The sequence below is a fragment of the Urtica dioica genome, chromosome 8 (genome assembly GCF_054948205.1).
Source record: "Urtica dioica subsp. dioica isolate 48M chromosome 8, U.dioica_male_clone48M_v1_H2, whole genome shotgun sequence".
Lineage (NCBI taxonomy): Eukaryota > Viridiplantae > Streptophyta > Magnoliopsida > Rosales > Urticaceae > Urtica > Urtica dioica.
Window position 1 is genome coordinate 43,498,650 of NC_142763.1, and position 21,231 is coordinate 43,519,880.

The 21,231-nt window shown below is 40.6% G+C and overlaps 1 protein-coding gene across 1 annotated transcript in view; it reads right to left on the bottom strand.

Moving 5' to 3' along the window:
• Nucleotides 1-286: 286 nt before the first annotated feature.
• The window catches only part of LOC149389884 (uncharacterized), an 82,487-nt gene continuing 61,542 nt past the window's right edge, over nt 287-21,231 (bottom strand). The window contains exon 4 of the mRNA XM_089622753.1: nt 287-496. Within this exon, the coding sequence (XP_089478879.1) occupies nt 287-496 (210 nt within the window). The remainder of the gene's footprint in view (nt 497-21,231) is intronic.

Sequence of the window (21,231 nt, forward strand, 5' to 3'; positions counted from 1 at the left end):
TATGTGCTTTGAGCGCAAGGGATATCCCAGCAGCGTTGTTCTCGTAGATGCCTTCGTGTATTTTGCGAAGGCTCTTGGTCGACTCGACGCTATTGAGGCATCGGAGCAGCGGCGTTGAGTAACCTCGCTAGTAGAGTATGTCATCTCGAAGCGTGTACTTGGATGCTATTACTCTCAATTTATCGGCTTCCTTACGGTCTTCAAGGAGTTCTTCTCTTCATAGAAATTCGATAATCGGGCTCATCCAAGTTGGCTGAGATGTATCCTCTATTGTTCCAACTTCGTCTCATGAGAATGATGGTCGTGGGAGAAATTGGATTGGGATAGTCCCTAATCCATATTCATCGATGCCAGATCCGACGCGAGCAAGAGCGTCAGCCTCCGAATTCTGTTGTCTTTGGAGAATCTCGAACCAAGAGAAGGCATCGAGTTTGGAGTTTATCTTTGCCAGGTTGGCGACCATGTTGGGCTCATTGGCGGTATAATCACCTTTACCCTGATTTACGATCAACTGTGAGTCGCACCGTATTCACAGGTTTTTGGTGCCGAGCTTTTGTGCTAGCTCTATCCCTATGATAAGGGCTTCATACTCGACCTCATTGTTGGAGGTCTGGAAACCGTAGTGGAAGGCGTACTGTAACTCTTCCCCATCGGGGTTAGTTAGTATGATTCTGGCGCAAGCCCCCGAGCATTAGATGCTCCTCCTATGTGCAATTCCCAGATGGGACCCGTTGGGTCAACCTTTCTCTTTCGTACCATCACGTCGTTGGTTGAGTCATTTTCCACTCTTCCCATATCGGGAGTGTAGGACAATTCTGCGACAAAATCGGCTAAGGCCTGACCCTTTATAGCCGCTCTTGGGTGGAACTCGATCCCGTACTCGCTCAATTCTTGGGACCAGATCGCCATGCAAGTCGATGTTCCCTTTCGAAGAACTTTACTGATCGAGTACTCAATTCGCACCGCGATAGGGTGAGCTTGGAAATATGGGCGCAACTTTTTAACTGCCTTCACGAGAGCTAGTGAAAGTTACTCTATCTCGGTGTAGCGGGTCTCTGCATCAAGTAAGGCCTTGCTCACGTAGTAGATCGGCCATTGGACCTTATCTTCATCACAAATATGAACGGTGCTTACGGATCTTTGGGAGACGGTGAGGTATATGTATAGCACCTCGCCCCTTTTGGTTTGGAGAGGAATGGTGGGGACCCGAAGTAGGCCTTCATCTCTTGGAATGCCTTTTCGCAGTCATCGGTCCACTCAAAGCCATTCGTCTTCTTTAGAGCTCTGAAGAATGTTTGACACTTGTCAGCTGCTTTTGACACAAAGCGCGTCAGTGCAGCAATCCGACCAGTCAGGCTTTATACCTCTTAGATCGATGATGCCTTCTGTCATGACTCTCTCCCCAATGAACCCAAATAAGGGTGTTTGGGTCGGAGTTGGGCGTAGCCCCCCGAGCTTCATGCGCTCTAGCGTGGTCTTGAAGATTATGTTGGTGGCACTGTCGTTGTCGATGAGAACCCTCTTCACCAGGTTATTAGCCACCTTTGCTTTGAGAACTATCGCGTCATTGTCTGGATGCACAACTCGCTTGGCCTCTTCATTGGTGAAGTACATCGTCTCTTGAGGCACGGACGGAGGTTCCTCGTAGATGAGGTTGATGTGCATAGCGGCGTCTTCTTGTCGGGCTGAGTCTCCACCTTGTGGACCACCCGGTATGGTGGTTACGACATGAAGCTATGGATTGGTCGCAGCAGTAGCTGTGGCTCGGTCGCCAGTAGCAGTTGCTCCTCCTCCTTTGCTAGATTGTGGTCTGCTTGATGTGGGGCCCGCAGTGCTAATCATGCGCAACATGAACTCTTTTAGCTCACCCCGTTGGATCAGAGACTTGATTTTCCTTTTGAGATTGTAGCATTCCAAGGCTAGGTGACCGTATTCCTAATGGAACTTGCAATATCTGGACCGGTACCGAGTTACGGGATCTTTCTTCATTGGAGCCGGAGTGGTGAACTTGCCACGTGCCAAAGCCAGGATTCAATCCGGCATTGTGTTCAACAGTGTGACGATGAGTAACCCTTAAAATCTTCCGCACGTCGCGGTTTTTGGGGCACAAGGGGTTGGCTATTAGAAGCCTGACACCCCTTATTTCACCTTTTGCGAGAGTCGCCTTCCTTGTGGCTAGGTTCGTCTTGACGACGAGAGCTTTGATCGTTGCTCTTGCAACCGTCGAGGTAATCTTACTCCCATGAAGGTCTTGGCTCGAGTCATTAACTTGTCCATGGTAACAGGGACACGGCCGACAATGGAGTTGAGGAAGTCACTTGTGCACAAGCCTTCAATGATGGCGCAAAATGCGTTACCATCGCAAAGCAGTCGACCTTATTTGATTCTTTAGTGAATGGGACGAGGTATCGCCTAAGTGTCTCGCAACTCTCTTGCCAGATCGACCACAAATACATCTTGGTCTTCGTTTGGACCATAGACGTACAGAAACGTTCCAGGAACATATCCTTCAGGTCTTTGAACGATTGGATGCTTTCCGGCCTTAAGTTCTTGAACCACTCGAAGCGGTGTCCGGCGAGTGTAAGACTAAAACCTTGGCACATGACGCCGGGAGCAACACCCTGCATTGTCATCCAGGTTTCATAATGCTGGATATGGTCAGTGGGATCCGTTTTCCAATCATAGGGAGTGAGGTTCGGGAGTTTGAAATTTTCCGTGCATACCTCAGCCAGTATCTGGGCCGTGAAAGGCGAGAAATTCTCCTCGACGACCCCATAGGCGCTTCCGCCTACTCCATACTCTCGGAGATCTCGTACTTCATTTCGAAGATTGTGGATCCTTGTCACCACAATGAGACCGGTAGTCGGAGTAACTCCCTATTCGGCAGGAGTCACTTGTTGCCTCTCATTGGACCCTTGACCCTTCCGGCGGTTCCCGTTAGTTGGGGTTATCGAGGAGATGTTTGGCCGAGAGCTTAGTCGCTCTCTTAGGTCATCGCCACGCTCGTTGCATTGGGCAGTAAGCTGATCCCTAAGATCCATGCTTGCTGCATGGAGGTGCAGGCTTCATCTAAAACGACGCGCTCTTTACATGCCCTGACTTTCCGCAACATTCTCCCTTTGACCAAGTCGGTCATGGGCCGAACATCTGGAGTTTCCCTCTTGGGAGGCTGGAGGTGCATCCCTTGTCTCGAATGATGGATCCGAAGGACCGGCTTCATTCACGGCGGGGAGTTCCCTTTCCTTTGTGAGAGAAGTCTCGATATCCTCCAAATTATCAGTGCCCTCGTAATCTGGGTCGCGGTCGCGACTTCCCTCATTGAGATTCTCGGGATCCCCATTGGGGATAACTGTGTTATGCGTAGGTCGTTTTGCAGCCAGGCGGTTGTGGTACCTCGCATTCTTTGCCTTAAGTCGGTGGATATTCTCTTCCAACTCCATGATGCAGTCGTCCCGGCTATATGGAGACATAGATGGTGAGCGGGTCGAGCTCTCTTCAGGGAGCGACTCTTCGTCATCATGCGCTTGGGAGCGCTAGAAATATTTTTTGGTCCCAGTAGCGTTATTAGGAATGCATGGGTTAATTACTCATCTTTTCTCAAGTCTGAGAAAGCCGAGTTATCATAAGAAAAGAAAAAGATGAATAGAAGGAATTTCGGGCTGTGCAACTCGGGAAGGCCCCTTCTTCTAGCACCAAAATGTTGTCACATGAAAATGAAGAATGATTTAAAGCATCGGGTGGTTCCACCCAGGGCCGGAGGCCGTACCCGAGCCTGGATGTGAACTCGAAAGTCTTGAGCTGAGGTTTCCTCCAGTCGGATCGAAGGGTTTTTGTTGGAATCGATCTAGGGTTTAAGAAAATAATTAATGCTTCGGTAAGCGGCGGAATTTTAAAAATTTTCTTTTACAAGTAAAACAGTTTTTACTAACCTAGACAAGTGCAAGTACATGTAATTAAAAACCAATATGAGCTAGAAGTTTACTAACCTTTCTTGAAGCTTGAACATTGAAGAAGCTTGTGGAAAGTTTGCAACGCTCGTCTCCCCTCGCAGCACGTCTCTCTTTCTTTCCTCGGCACCTCGAGCAACCACGAAAGTTTCTATCACTAAATCACTCGAAAAGAAGGAATCAGTGAGTGGGAACTTTTAAACACTACGACTTAAGAACGAGTCTCGAAGTCGCAGAGCTAAACACTAGGTCGAGTGAGGACCTAGGTGCCAAGACAAGAAAAATCGAAAATAAACTAGAGAGAGAGAGAGAGGATTTCGGCCACAAGTTCTAGAGAGAGAGTCTCTCAAATCTCTTAAACTTGGATGAATGAAATGTGAGGAAATGAGGCTCCTATTTATAGGAGAGGTCTCACCTTCAATAAGGTAGTTTCCTCTTCTATAGAATATCACATATTCATGAGCAATTTCCTTTTTTTTTCCCTTTGAGACACTCGGCCAACTCAAGGCTTCTAGAAGCCTTGATTTGTTTCCAATTTTGTTCAAGGCCTTGCCTTGTCTCTCACTTGGCCGATTCCCACTTTTTCTTTTGGCAAGTATCTAAATACATTTATGCACAAAATAAACTCTCTTTCTCTTAGGTATTTGGGCGCCCATTCTCATCTAGAAGGAGCTTCTAGAAGCTTCTTCATTTGTTCATGACAACATGAGAAAAGCCCATTAAGAATTTTCAATAAAATTCTTATGAAATGAAATTAATTCACAAGGCCCAATAATCAAGTTATGGCCGAGTGACATTAAGTCATCAAATGAACTTGTCAAAAAATTTATTGACATTCATTTCATCATATGTCTCAAAAGACAAAAATACCCTTTTGACTGTTTTCGTTCTTGTTTTGACTTAGCTTCCAGTTTAACTATTCCTATCGATGTGATTCGTGACAGTGACCTCATGGACCCAAATGAACAAAGCTTGAGCTAAACACTTGGACTCAAAAGTTCACAAACCTTTTCCAAGTTTAGCTTAATGCCAACTGACTCCACTAAAGAGCTGACACTGAATTTGTTTTCTACTCAAGAATTCGACCTAATTATAATGAGCGGATCTACTGAATATTATCTATGTTTACCCTTCATGAATGTCATCAGCTAGTCGGGATTTACTAAATTACCATTTTACCCTTCTAGCTGTTATTTCCTCAACTCCTTTGTCGCTTGTGAATAAGTTAGAAACAATGTATTGACGAGGAGCTAACAAGTCACATTGTTTCATCCAAAAGAGTCAGGACTCAATTTGGACACTGGCCAGTTCATTTATTCACACTCCAAGGAACAAAGCATGAGGTGACATACATTGCATTTCAGCAATCTTGTACATGAATTCCATATCTATGAGAACTTCACAAAGTTACTCATGACAGACTCACAACTTAGTACTTCACCAATAGGCCTTGTTCGGAATCACATAGTGAGTCCGAACTTTGACTTTCTCAAATGAGAATACTAAGGTGTGAAATGGCATGTCTCATTTCAGGATTAAGGTAAGCATGATGCAATTCATACATAGTGACTTCGAGACATAAGAGGTTAAATGGTTTGTTCTTATATTGTCTCTAGAAGTGCACTGGTCAATTCAGTACCTTCGGAAGATACCTAGAAGAACTATAGAGTCCCCAACTCTCAATGCCTCATAACCAGACATCATAGATTCTTCTAACAATCATACTGAGGTCAATAGTCCTTTGACCCTAAGATTGCGAATATATCGTTTTAAGCAAACTATGAAGAGTTTGTTCATGCAAATCTACATTTTTCTCTTCGTAAGTTGTTAAGTTTGTTTATGGACTAAAAGACTAAGGTTTTATCATAAAGCTTCAAACAAAGAAAGAATGAAAGAACGTTTCAACTTTATTAATGAATAAGCAATTACAAACAAGAGTCTTCGTAAGACTATATGACATCAAATGTACATAAATAGACACTACTACTCTTCTTGTGGGCACCATTGTAAACAGTTTCGATCAGTTTGCCAGTTTGCTTTTCCACTAAAGCCCTAAAGACCTTAAATACGTTAAACGTCTCGGATTTGTGTTTGAGCAAATAGACAAAACAATATCTTGAGTAATCATCAGTGAAGGTAACGAAGTATTCGTATCCACCACGTGCCAGTTGACTGAGCAGACCACAAACATCAGAATGTACAAGTTCCAGCAACTCAGTGACTCTTCGACCCTTATCGGAGAAAGGTCGCTTTGTCATTTTTCCTTCTATGCAAGATTTACAAGTAGGTAGTGAACCTATTGTAGAGGCTTGCAGTGGACCGTCCCTCACAAGTCTCTTAATCCTGTCTAGACTGATATGACCAAGTCTTAAGTGCCAGAGATATGTTGATTTTATTAGATCAGAGGAATCAGAAAGTTTGATCATCTTTGGCTCCCTAACTAGATCATTATCTATTTCGGTGTCTGATAGAGAAGGTTGAGTGGGATAGATGTAGAAAAGAACATTCTTCATACAGGCATCAATGACAAAAGAAGTATAAGGAAATGAAATACGAATTCCATTCTTAATGAGCTTTAAACAATAATCTTGCTCATGAAGACGAGCAACAGATATTAAGTTCATCCAAAAGGAAGGAACGAAATAAACATTATTCAAGTTTAAAGTGCGTTCTTCGAAAGACAGCATCACAGATCCCAAAGCCTTCGCAGACCCAGGCTCCCATCACCCCATTTGAAGCAGAAGTCGCCTTCCATTAAGCTTTTGGTTTTCTAGAAACCAGTCAAGGAACAACAAATATGGTTAGTAGCAGCGGAGTCAAGAATCCACGTTGATACATTTTCAGCTACTAAGCATGCTTCCGTAATTAGTACAATACTATGTTCCTTTGCTTTTAGATAGGCAGGACGGTTGTTCTTCTCAGCGGTGTGAGGTCTCTTCTTAGATCCAGAGGCGGAGACTTCGTGCTCGGTATCACGTGTCTCTCCTTGATTTGTCTTACCCTTAGTCCAACCTTCAGCAGTGTGAAGCTCCTTCATAAGCTCGGTAACAGTGTACTCTAGCTTGTTCATGGAGTAGTTCGGCTTGAAGGTATCAAAAAACTCAGGGAGAGTTTCCAAGATCATATCTATTTTGGTCTCCCCGTCAATCTCAGATCCTAGGATTTCCATCTCATTCAGATAACCGATGATCAGCATCATATGGTCCCTGACATGAGTGTCAGCCTTCATGCGACAGTTCATAAACTGTATGACTGCTTGTTGTCTAGCCTGACGCCCTTGCCCTCAAAACATCTCATGGAGATTATAGAGCATGTCGGTGGCTGTCTCAATGTCACAATGTTGCTGCTGGAGCATACTAGTCATAGATGCTTAGATATAGCACCTCACAATCTCATCGGAGCAAACAATCCACCGAGGGGAGGCCTTGTCTCATTGTCTCACTCTCGGACGTAGCTCATTGAGCAATGATCAGAGCAAAGCGCCATTGAGTACTCTCATTTAAGAGAGGGCCACGAGGGTGAGTCTTAGTTTGGAAACAATTACACTTTTCATTGGTGTTGGGGATCGTGGGTTGTAAAGAACAAGTATAACCCTCCCACTTAGTTTTTATAGTTGGCACATCGTCTCTAATACATTTCTGAAACATGTTTTCCTAGTACTTAAAGAAATAGAGTGGACTTCTAGAAAGGAATCCTAGATCTTCATGTTCAGTGTTAGTGCATAAAGGAACAAGGTACTGTTGGAATTGATCTAGGGTTTAAGAAAAAGATTAAACGCTTCGGGAAGCGGCGGAATTTTAAAAAATTTCTTTTCAAGTAAAAACAGTTTTTACTAACCTAGACAAAGAAGCAAGTACATGTAATTAAAAACTATTATAAGCTAAGATGTTTACTAACCTTTCTTGAAGCTTGAACTTTGAAGAAGCTTTTGGAAAGTTTGCAACGCTCATCTCCCCTCGCAGCACGTCTCTCTTCCTTTCCTCGGCACCTCGAGCAACCACGAAAGTTTCTATCACTAAATCACTCGAAAAGAAGGAATCAGTGAGTGGGCACTTTTAAACGCTACGACTTAAGAACGAGTCTCGAAGTCGCAGAGCTAAACACTAGGTCGAATGAGGACCTAGGTGCCAAGACAAGAAAAAATCGAAAATAAACTAGAGAGAGAGAGAGAGAGGATTTTCGGCCAAGTTCTAGAGAGAGAGTCTATCAAATCTCTTAAACATGGATGAATGAAAAGTGAGGAAATGAGGCTCCTATTTATAGGAGAGGTCTCACCTTCAATAAGGTAGTTTTCTCTTCTATAGAATATCATATATTCATGAGCAATTTCCTCTTTTTCCCTTGGAGACACTCGGCCAACACATGGTTTCTAGAAGCCTTGATTTGTTTCCTATTTTGTTCAAGGCCTTGCCTTGTCTCTCACTTGGCCGATTCCCACTTTCTTCTTGGAGGAAATTTGTTTCCTCTTTTTTCTTTTGGCAAGTATCTTGATACATTTATGCACAAAATAAACTCTCTTTCCTTGGGTATTATGGGCGCCTATTCTCATCTAGAAGGAGCTTCTAGAAGCTTCTTCATTTGTTCATGACAACATGAGAAAAGCCCATTAAGAATTTTCAATAAAATTCTTATGAAATGAAATTAATTCACAAGGCCAAATAATCAAGTTATGGCCGAGTGACATTAAGTCATCAAATGAACTTGTCAAAAAATTTATTGACATTCATTTCATCCTTTGTCTCAAAAGACAAAAATACCCTTTTGACTATTTTCGTTCTTGTTTTGACTTAGCTTCCTGTTTAACTATTCCTATCGATGTGATTCGTGACAGTGACCTCATGGACCCAAATGAACAAAGCTTGAGCTAAACACTTGCACTCAAAAGTTCACAAACCTTTTCCAAGTTTAGCTTAATGCCAACTGACTCCACTAAAGAGCTGACACTGAAAATCTCTCGGTTCAAATGAATTTGTTTTCTACTCAAGAATTTGACCTAATTATAATGAGCGGATCCACTGAATATTATCTATGTTTACCCTTCATGAATGTCATCAGCTAGTCGGGATTTACTAAATTACCATTTTACCCTTCTAGCTGTTATTTCCTCAACTCCTTTGTCGCTTGTGAATAAGCTAGAAACAATGTATTGACGAGGAGCTAACAAGTCACATTGTTTCATCCAAAAGTGTCAGGACTCAATTTGGACACTGGCCAGTTCATTTATTCACACTCCAAGGAACAAAGCATGAGGTGACATACATTGCATTTCAGCAATCTTGTACATGAATTCCATATCTATGAGAACTTCATAAAGTTACTCATGGCAGACTCACAACTTAGTACTTCACCAATAGGCCTTGTTCGGAATCACATAGTGAGTCCGAACTTTGACTTTCTCAAATGAGAATACTAAGGTGTGAAATGGCATGTCTCATTTCAGGATTAAGGTAAGCATGATGCAATTCATACATAGTGACTTCGAGACATAAGAGGTTAAATGGTTTGTTCTTATATTGTCTCTAGAAGTGCACTGGTCAATTCAGTACCTTCGGAAGATACCTAGAAGAAATATAGAGTCCCCAACTCTCAATGCCTCATAACCAGACATCATAGATTCTTCTAACAATCGTACTGAGGTCAATAGTCCTTTGACCCTAAGATTGCGAATATATCGTTTTAAGTAAACTACGAAGAGTTTGTTCATGCAAATCTACATTTGTCTCTTCGTAAGTTGTTAAGTTTGTTTATGGACTAAAAGACTAAGGTTTTATCATAAAGCTTTAAACAAAGAAAGAATGAATGAACGTTTCAACTTTATTATTAAATGAATAAGCAATTACAAGCAAGAGTCTTCGTAAGACTATATGACATCAAATGTACATAAATAGACACTACTACTCTTCTTGTGGGCACCATTGACAACAAACTCCCACTTGACTCAAAGAAGATGTGAGTAGTCCTACATGCCTAATCCCTCTCGAAGTTGGTCGAAGACCATGTTCGCTAGGGTCATGGTGAATGGATCTGCCAGAGATCTACTTCACCTCCACGTCTCCGCGCTGCGCGATCTCTCGAATCAAATGGTATTTCCTCTCAAAATGCTTAGAGTGCTTATGGCTTCGAGGTTCCTTTGAGTTAGCGACAGCCCCACTATTATCACAATAAAGGGTCATGGGCTCGTCGACGTTTGGAACAACTTCCAAATACTTAAGGAATTTTCTAAGCCATACAGCCTCTTTGGATGCTTCACAAGCAGCCACATATTCTGCTTCCATTGTGGAGTCAGCAATGCAAGATTGCTTAATACTTCTCCACACAACAGCTCCACCATTAAGGATGAACACAGATCCTGAAGTGGATTTCTTGGAATCCTTATCCGCTTGAAAATCGGAGTCGGTATATCCCGTCATAGTCAGGTCAGTACCTGAGTATGTAAGCATCAAGTTCCTAGTTCTTCGAAGATGCTTAACAGCAATCCAGTCCTTTGACCCTAAGATTGCGAATATATCGTTTTAAGCAAACTACGAAGAGTTTGTTCATGCAAATCTACATTTGTCTCTTCGTAAGTTGTTAAGTTCGTTTATGGACTAAAAGACTAAGGTTTTATCATAAAGCTTCAAACAAAGAAAGAATGAATGAACGTTTCAACTTTATTATTAAATGAATAAGCAATTACAAGCAAGGGTCTTCGTAAGACTATATGACATCAAATGTACATAAATAGACACTACTACTCTTCTTGTGGGCACCATTGACAACAGGTACATACTCGAACATTTTCCAATTTTCTATTCGGGAAAGTGCATGAGGGAAGTGTGAACTTCAACTCACTCGAACACTTGAAATTTTGAGATTACACATATTTATTTTTCGGCTCGTCTACGAGGAGATGTCCCACTCAAATTTCAAGATCATATAGATTTAAAACATATGTGATATAGATATAGTTTTGAAAACATTTTGAAAACTTATTTGATTTGGATGACAAAATATTTTCAAGTTTGAAAGTGAAAACGGTTTTTCAAAATTCAAACTAGTTTTGTAAAAATTTCAATTTAAGTAAATTTTTCAAAAATAAAAAAAAAAATTAATCTTTCACATTATGTTTATTATCTAATGAAAAACAATTTTTCTCAAGGAAATTTTCTTATTAGAGTTCTATAACTCGTGGAGGGGGATCCGAAATCCGGAATTCTAAAAAACTGGACTTTCAGAGCAGCTGAACACCTCGGAGTAAAATCTGCATAACTTGCGGCTCTGACATCCTTTTGACCTAAACTAAATTTCATTTGAAAGAGAACAAAGAGACCTTTAATTTGATTCAAGAAACATTAAATTTCAAATTTTGAGCAGAGAGTTATGCAACTTTTACTGTGGGTTTTTCTCGAGCTCGAAGAAAACTGGAAATAATTAAAGTTTGGATTTGAGTGCAAAAGAATCGAGTGCAACAGAATATTTTAGAGAGTTGATAAAGATTTTATATGTTTTTTTATTAACATGGTAATAACATAGTATAAAAGTAAATAACAACAAACGTAAAACGAAACGAGTAAATAAACGAAACTAGCAACACAATATAACTACTCACAAAATTACCCGAAATTTCTCAAACTTTAAAAACACGTTTTTTCATTATAAAAAATTAAAAACTTTTAGAATTTATTCTAATGTGTTTTAATAACATCCCAAGATCATAGAAAATCAACATGATTTTTAATTTAATGACATGAGCAATAAATTTAAAAAAAATCTAAGGTAACAATCCTAACTTGTCAAAAAAACGAGTAATCTTTCGAAAACGATCTTCAAGCTCATAGTTTTAATCACATGTACATTCTTATCTTTGACCATAGCTCTGATACCATTTGTTTGAATTGAGGTAGGGTTAAGAAAAGATTTAACACTTCGAGCAAGCGGCGGAAAATAAAAATTTTCTTTTAAACAAGTAAAACGATTTCACTAACCTAGACAATGAGCAAGCACATGTTATTATTAAAACTATCTAAGATCTTACGCGTTTACTAACCTTTATGAAGCTTGATCATTGAAAAGCTTGTGGAGGTTGAATCGCTCGTCTCCCCATGCAGTTCGTCTTTCTTCGTTCTTCGGGAACTCGAGTAACCACGAAAGTTTCTATCACATAAATCACTCGAGGTAAGAAGGAATTAGTGTATGGGCGCTTTTAAACACAAGGACTCAAGAACAAGTCTTAGAGTCGAAGAGCTAAAATAAAGGCTAGGTCAAACGTGGACCTATGTGCCAAAATAAAATTGGAAAGAGTTAGAGAGAGAGAGAGAGAGAAGTGGGCGGCCACAATGTCTCGAGAGAGAAGCTCTCAATCTCTTAATTGTGTGGGATGAGAAACAATGAGAATGAGGGACCTATTTATAGGAGAAGGATTATCTTCATAAAGGTAGTTTTCTCTTCTATAGAATATCACATATTCATGAGCAAATATTCCCTCTTTTCCTCTTATGCCACACAGCCAAGGCTTGTATGCAAATCCTTGGATTTGTTTCCTCTTTCGTTTTGCTTCTCTCTTGCCTTGTGTATGCCGCCCACTTTCTTTCCTCGTAGGGGAAATTTGTCTCCTCTTTTTCTTTTGGCAAGTATCTTCATACATCAATGCACAAAATTTGGTCTCTCTTCCTTGGGTTTGGACGTGCAAGCCTTCTAGAAGATGCATATAGATTTTTCTTCATTTGTTCATGACAACATAAGAAAAGCCCATTAAGAATTTTCAAGTAAAATTCCATGAAATGAAATTAATCCTCAAGGCCCAAATTCTTTAACTTGGCCATGTGGTTTAATTCATTTTCATCATATGACAATGTCAAAAAAAACTAATTTATTGACATTCATTTCGTCCTATGTCCAAAAAGACAAAAATACCATTTTGACAATTTTCGTAAAACTTGTCTTGTTCTTGTTTTGACTTAGCTTCTTGTTTGACTAATCCTACTCGAAATGACTTGTGACAGTGACCTCATGGATCCAGATGAACAAAGCTTGAGCAAACATACTTGGACTCAAAAGTTCACAAACCTTTTCCAAGTTTAGCTTAATGTCTCTACAAGTGCACTGGTCAATTCAGTACCTTCATAAGATAGCTAGGAAGAACTATAGAGTCTCGAACTCTCAATGTCCCATAACCAGACATCATAGATTCTCCTACCAATCATACTGAGATCAATAGCCCTTTGATCCTTAGACTGTGAATATACTGTTTTGAGCAAACCATGAAGAGTTTGTTCATGCAAATCTATATTTGACTCTTCATTTGTTGTTAGGTTTGCTTAAGGACTAAAGACTATAGTTTATCATAAAGCTTAAAACAAACAATGAAGAATGAATGAACGTTTCAACTTTTATTAATAATTCAGCAGTTACAAGCAAGAGTCTTCGTGACAACACAAACATCTAAGCCATCTATTGTACGGTGGCTAAGAATTAAATGGCCTAAGAAAAGTGCCTTATCTTCTTTGTTCAAAGTGGGAGATTGTTAGGAATATTGCCCACTGAAGATAATAAATAAACATTAATGAATACTGAATTGGATAAGAAGTTTACTTTATTAGCATCATATGATTAGTGGGTTCTTTTCTGAATCAAAATCAATAACAACTATTATCCATAACCTCCGCATTAAATTGAATCACATGCTAGGCATCTGAGTTTGGGAGGTGAGCTAAAACATAGTCGATGATTGATTCATGTCTGGGTAGCTAAATCTAAAATCATATATGTGGAACACAAGTGAAGGTTGATCACTTAGTTGGAGCATTCTTCACTTGTGGTAAATGTACAACCTGGACAGACTTTGGTTGTAGATGTGTCGTTTAAGTACCGTTATATCACACTAGCCGGGGTCGCTTATGATGGTCACAGTGAGACTTGATCTAAATCTTAAAGTGATCATAGACTTCTAGGTCATATCGCCGGGTTCTTTGACTCATTTCATTAAAGGCTATTGAGACGCTGATTAAACTTATGTCTTGGGAATACGGAATATGATATGAGCGCAAAATGATTCACAGATACGGAATCCAGCTTTCCTTAAAGAATGTAAATGTTCACTCACCTAAGAGTTGATTCCAGAACCAATAGATTGCGGGCCCTTCCGAAGTAAGTTACGTTCGACTGAATCTTTCGCTGGGGAAGCAACATGCTTGGGGTATATATGTATCGAGAAATGTATAACAGAATGATTGAATGAACTAACTAGATCAGTGGACACTCATCATGATGCGTAAATATAATTCTAGTAATAAGGAGAGTGCAGTCTTGGATTACTTTGTGGAGTACTGAACAAGAGAAATGACTATTTTGTCTTTCAATCAAATTTGTAGGAGCTTTTGTTACTAGGTCCATAGTCCCCGATTCGTCTTTGACTAAGGTGGATAAGAACTCTCTAGTAATAATAACGATAAAGATAATTTATTATTATTATAATCTCATGTTGGAATCGATCTAGGGTTTAAGAAAATAATTAACGCTTCGGTAAGCGGCGGAATTTTAAAAATTTTCTTTTACAAGTAAAAACAGTTTTTACTAACCTAGACAAGTGCAAGTACATGTAATTAAAAAACAATATGAGCTAAAAGTTTACTAACCTTTCTTGAAGCTTGAACTTTGAAGAAGCTTTTGGAAAGTTCGCAACGCTCGTCTCCCCTCGCAACACGTCTCTCTTTCTTTCCTCGGCACCTCGAGCAACCACGAAAGTTTCTATCACTAAATCACTCGAAAAGAAGGAATCAGTGAGTGGGCACTTTTAAACGCTACGACTTAAGAACGAGTCTCGAAGTCGCAGAGCTAAACACTAGGTCGAGTGAGGACCTAGGTGCCAAGACAAGAAAATATCAAAAATAAACTAGAGAGAGAGAGAGAGGATTTTCGGCCAAGTTCTAGAGAGAGAGTCTCTCAAATCTCTTAAACTTGGATGAATGAAATGTGAGGAATGAGGCTCCTATTTATAGGAGGAGGATTACCTTCAAAAGGTAGTTTCCTCTTTTCCTATTGCCTTGCACGTCCAACATGCCTCATGAAGGCTTAGGATTTGTTTTCTCATTTGATTTCCTCTTAGTTGGCCGAAAATGAACTTTCCTTCTTAAGGAAATTTTTTTCCCCTTTTTCTTTTGGCAAGTATCTTCATACATCAATGCACAAAATAAACTCTCTTTCCCACTATGGCATGAACGAAATTCAGCCTTATTTTCCTTGGGTTGGACGAAATTTGAGCTTCTAGAAGGAGCTTCTAGATGTTTCTTCATTTGTTCATGACAACATAAGAAAAGCCCATTAAGAATTTTCAAGTAAAATTCTATGAAATGAAATTAATCCTCAAGGCCCAATTACACTAATATGGCTGAGTAATATTTATTTCATTTGTCATCATATGACAATGTCAAAAAAATTTATTGACATTCTTTTCGTCCTATGTCCAAAAAGACAAAAATACCATTTTGACAATTTTCGTAAAACTGTCTCGTTCTTGTTTTGACTTAGCTTCCAGTTTAACTATTCCTATCGATGTGATTCGTGACAGTGACCTCATGGACCCAAATGAACAAAGCTTGAGCTAAACACTTGGACTCAAAAGTTCACAAACCTTTTCCCAGTTTAGCTTAATGCCAACTGACTCCACTAAAGAGCTGACACTGAAAATCTCTCGGTTCAAATGAATTTGTTTTCTACTCAAGAATTCGACCTAATTATGTTGAGCGGATCCACTGAATATTATCTATGTTTACCCTTCATGAATGTCATCAGCTAGTCGGGATTTACTAAATTACCATTTTACCCTTCTAGCTGTTATTTCCTCAACTCCTTTGTCGCTTGTGAATAAGTTAGAAACAATGTATTGACGAGGAGCTAACAAGTCACATTGTTTCATCCAAAAGAGTCAGGACTCAATTTGGACACTGGCCAGTTCATTTATTCACACTCCAAGGAACAAAGCATGAGGTGACATACATTGCATTTCAGCAATCTTGTACATGAATTCCATATCTATGAGAACTTCACAAAGTTACTCATGACAGACTCACAACTTAGCACTTCACCAATAGGCCCTGTTCGGAATGACATAGTGAGTCCGAACTCTGACTTTCTCAAATGAGAATACTAAGGTGTGAAATGGCATGTCTCATTTCAGGATTAAGGTAAGCATGATGCAATTCATACATAGTGACTTCGAGACATAAGAGGTTAAATAGTTTGTTCTTATATTGTCTCTAGAAGTGCACTGGTCAATTCAGTACCTTCGGAAGATACCTAGAAGAACTATAGAGTCCCCAACTCTCAATGCCTCATAACCAGACATCCTAGATTCTTCTAACAATCATACTGAGGTCAATAGTCCTTTGACCCTAAGATTGCGAATATATCGTTTTAAGCAAACTACGAAGAGTTTGTTCATGCAAATCTACCTTTGTCTCTTCGTAAGTTGTTTAGTTTGTTTATGGACTAAAAGACTAAGGTTTTATCATAAAGCTTCAAACAAAGAAAGAATGAATGAACGTTTCAACTTTATTAATGAATAAGAAATTACAAGCAAGAGTCTTCGTAAGACTATATGACATCAAATGTACATAAATAGACACTACTACTCTTCTTGTGGGCACCATTGACAACAAACTCCCACTTGACTCAAAGAAGATGTGAGTAGTCCTACATGCCTAATCCCTCTCGAAGTTGGTCGAAGACCATGTTCGCTAGGGCGTTGGTGAATAGATCTGCCAGAGATCTACTTCACCTCCACGTCTCCGCGTTGCGAGATCTCTCGAATCAAATGGTATTTCCTCTCAATATGTGTAGAGCGCTTATGGCTTCGAGGTTCCTTTGAGTTAGTGACAGCCCCACTATTATCACAATAAAGGGTCATGGGCTCGTCGACGTTCGGAACAACTTCCAAACACTTAAGGAATTTTCTAAGCCATACAGCCTCTTTGGATGCTTCACAAGCAGCCACATATTCTGCTTCCATTGTGGAGTCAGCAATGCAAGATTGCTTAATACTTCTCCACACAACAGCTCCACCATTAAGGATGAACACAGATCCCGAAGTGGATTTCCTGGAATCCTTATCCGCTTGAAAATCGGAGTCGGTATATCCCGTCATAGTCAGGTCAGTACCTGAGTATGTAAGCATCAAGTTCCTAGTTCTTCGAAGATACTTAAGAACATGCTTAACAACAATCCAGTGCTCGGGTCCAGGGTTGGATTGGAAACGGCTAACTATGCTAACGGCGAAACATATATCAGGTCTAGTGCAAAGCATAGCATACATGAGGCTTCCTACGGCAGAGGCGTAAGGAATCTTCCTCATGTCTTCAATCTCTTGTGCAGTCTTGGGAGACTGGTCCTTAGAGAGTGAAACTCCATGCCTAAAGGGTGTTTGACCCTTCTTGGAGTCTTGCATCGAGAAGCGATCCATCACCTTATCAATATAAGATGCTTGAAAGAGCGACAGGGTCCGGTTTTTCCTATCTCGAAAGATTTGGATTCCCAGAATGTATGCGGCTTCTCGTAGATCCTTCATATCGAATTGCTTTGCTAGCCAGACCTTAACCTCAGATAACTTACCCACGTCATTACCAATGAGTAGTATATCATCGACATATAGTACCAGAAAAACAACTTTGCCTTCGTGTATTAACTTGTAAACACAAGGCTCATCTATTGACTGTTCAAAGCCGAAGCTCTTTACAGTTTCATCGAATTTAATATTCCATGACCTAGATGCTTGCTTTAGTCCATAAATGGATTTAAGCAACTCACAAACCTTGGTCTCTTGACCTTTATCCACCAAACCGTCTGGTTGAGCCATGTAAATGCGCTCGTCAAGATTGCCATTCAGAAAGGCTGTCTTGACATCCATTTGCCAGATCTCATAGTCGAGAGCTGCAGCTATGGATAAGAGTATGCGGATGGATTTAAGCATTGCGACTGGCGAGAAGGTTTCCTCATAGTCAATCCCTTCTTGTTGGGTATAACCCTTCGCCACAAGTCGTGCTTTGAACGTCTCGACGTTCCCATCAAGACCCCTTTTCTTCTTGTATATCCACTTACACCCTACGGGTTTAATCCCTTCAGGAAGGTCTACAAGTTTCCAGACATTGTTGACATACATCGAGTGCATTTCAACTTTCATGGCGTCAAGCCAAAGGTTTGATTCAGAACAAGCCATCGCTTGGCTATAGGAAACAGGATCATCCATGTCAGAGACGGCTACAAGAGAGTCTCCATAAGACATGTACCTGTCAGGCTGTTGAACAGTCCTCCCACTACGTCGAAGTACTACTTGACGAGATTCTGATGAGTTAGGTTGTGTTTCAGTTGGGGTAAGAATAGTTCTTACAGATGAGGTAGAAGCTTCCTCACCCAACTTTTCTTCAAGCACAATTTTGCTTCTAGGTTTCGCATCCTTCATAAAGTCCTCCTCAAGGAAACGAGCATTCGTGCTAACGAAAGTCTTATCGTCCTCGGGACTATAGAAAGTAAAACCTTTGGTTTCCTTCGGATATCCTACAAACAGGCACAATTCTGACCTACTAGCCAACTTGCTAGTCTTTTGCCTCAGCACGTGTGCAGGGCAACCCCAAATTCGGATGCGGCCAAGATTCACTTTACGGCCAGTCCATCTCTCATAAGGAGTACCAGGAACCGTTTTAGACGGAACTTGGTTCAGACTGTAAGCGGCTGTTTCGAGGGCATATCCCCAAAAGGAAAGCGGGAGTGATGAGTAACTCATCATCGATCTAACCATCTCCATAAGAGTTCGGTTTCTTCTCTCTGACACTCCGTTTTGTTGAGGTGTGCCAGGTGCGGTAAGCTGAGAAGCGATACCTTCTTCTTTAAGAAAGTCATCGAACTCTCTAGACATATACTCACCACCTCGATCAGATCGAAGGGTTTTGATTACTTTGTCAGTTTGCTTTTCCACTAAAGCCCTAAAGACCTTAAATACATTAAAGGTCTCGGATTTGTGTTTAAGAAAATAGACAAACCCATATCGTGAGTAATCATCGGTGAAGGTAACGAAGTATTCGTATCCTCCACGTGCCTGTTGGTTGAGCGGACCACATACATCAGAATGTACTAGTTCCAGCAACTCAGTGGCTCTTCGACCCTTATCGGAGAAAGGTCGCTTAGTCATTTTTCCTTCTATGCAGGATTCACAAGTAGGTAGTGAACCTATTGCAGAGGCTTGGAGTGGACCATCCCTCACAAGTCTCTTAATCCTATCTAGACTGATATGACCAAGTCTTAAGTGCCAGAGGTATGTTGATTTTGTTAGATCGGAGGATTCAGAAAGTTTGATCCTCTTTAGCTCCTTAATTAGATCGTTATCTATTTCGGTGTCTAAAAGAGAAGGTTTAGTGGGATAGATGTAGAAAAGAGCATTCTTCATACATGCATCAGTGACAAAAGAATTATCAGGAAACGAAATACGAATTCCATTCTTAATGAACTTTAAACAATAATCTTGCTCAAGAAGACGAGCAACGGATATTAAGTTCTTCCCAAAGGTAGGAACAAAATAAACATTATTCAAGTTTAAAGTGCAGTCTTCAAAAGACAGCGTCACGGATCCCACAGCCTTCGCGGACACCAGGCTCCCATCACCCCATTTGAAACAGAACTCGCCTTCCTCTAAGCTTTTGGTCTTCTTGAAACCATTCAGGGAACAACAAATATGGTTAGTAGCAGCGGAGTCAAGAATCCACGTTGATACATTATTAGCTACTAAGCATGCTTCGGTAACTAGTACAATACTATGTTCCTTTGCTTTGAGATAGGCGGGACAGTTCCTTTTATCGGCCTTGTAAGGTCTCTTCTTAGTTCCAGAGGCGGAGGCTTTTTGCTCAGTAGCATGTGCCTCTCTTTGATTCCTCTTTCTCTTAGTGAGACCTACAGCAATGTGAAGTCCCTTCATAAGCTTGGTAACAGTGTACTCTAGCTTGTTTATGAAGTAGTTCATCTTGGAGGTATCAAGAGATGCGGGGAGAGTTTTTAAGATCATATCTATGATGTTCTTCCCATCAATCTCAGATCCTAGGATTTCCATTTTATTCAGAAAACTAATGATCAGTATCATGAAGTCTCCAACAGGAGTCCTAGCTTGCATATGACAGTTCATAAACTGTCGGACTGCTTGTAGCCTTGTTTGACGCCTTTGCCCTCCAAACATCTCAAGGAGATTGTAGAGCATGTCAGCGGCAGTCTCGATGTTACGATGTTGCTCTTTCAGCATATTGTTCATAGGTGCCAAGATACAGCACCTCACAATCTCATCGGATCGAAGCCAGGCCGCTAAGGCGTCATTGTCCTCTTGAGTCGATTCATCATTCGTCAGAGGAGGACACGGGGTGGTGAGTACCCATTTGTGCTTATTAATGGTAGGTATTATGTCGAGGTTACGTTTCGAATCAACGTAGTTTTCGTTTTCGAGTTTATTCGAGGAAAGAAAGATTGAGAGATGTTTGAGAGACATATTGCCTATATAAGTTGAAACAAGTTTATGATTAGTCTTTGGTTTAGGATTTAAGTTTTATTAAGACTTTTATAAAATCCAAAGGTGTTATAAACCAAACGATAATTTACTCCCTCAAGAGAAGGCCGCAAAAAATCTCCTTTTATAAGTAAATGACACATCATTAATGCTAAGCCAAGATGTCAATACATCTATTTTGACTAGCCACCTTGTAAATTGGTTTGATCACTCACATCCTTTCGCAGAGCCTCAAGGGAGGATACTAGGGATTGAGCCTAAGCGTGCAACCAACCACTTAGTCCAAAAGATCAGCTTTGAAAAACAATCCCCCAAGGGGAGGCCTTGCCATCATTGCATCACTCTCGGACGTAGCTCATTGAGCAATGATCGAAGCAATAACGCCTTGGAGTACTCACATTTAAGTGAGGGTCGCAAGAGCGGCTCTTAGTCCCACGTTATTGCATCTTTCACTAGTGTTGGGGATCGTGGGTTACAAACAACAAGTATAACCCTCCCACTTAGTTTTGGAGTTGGTTCATCGACTCTTTTAAGTTCGGAAACAGATTTCCTAGTTAGAGAGCGACATAGCGGACAACTAGAGGAGAATCCTAGATCGACATGTTCAGAGCAGTATTAGTGCATAAAGGCACATGGTACATACTCGATCTTTTCCTATTTTCTATTTCGGGAAAGTGCGTGAGGGAAGTGTGAACTTCAACTCACTCGAACACTTGAAAGTTTGAGATTACACACCTTTTTATTTTTCGGCTTGTCTACAAGGAGACCTCC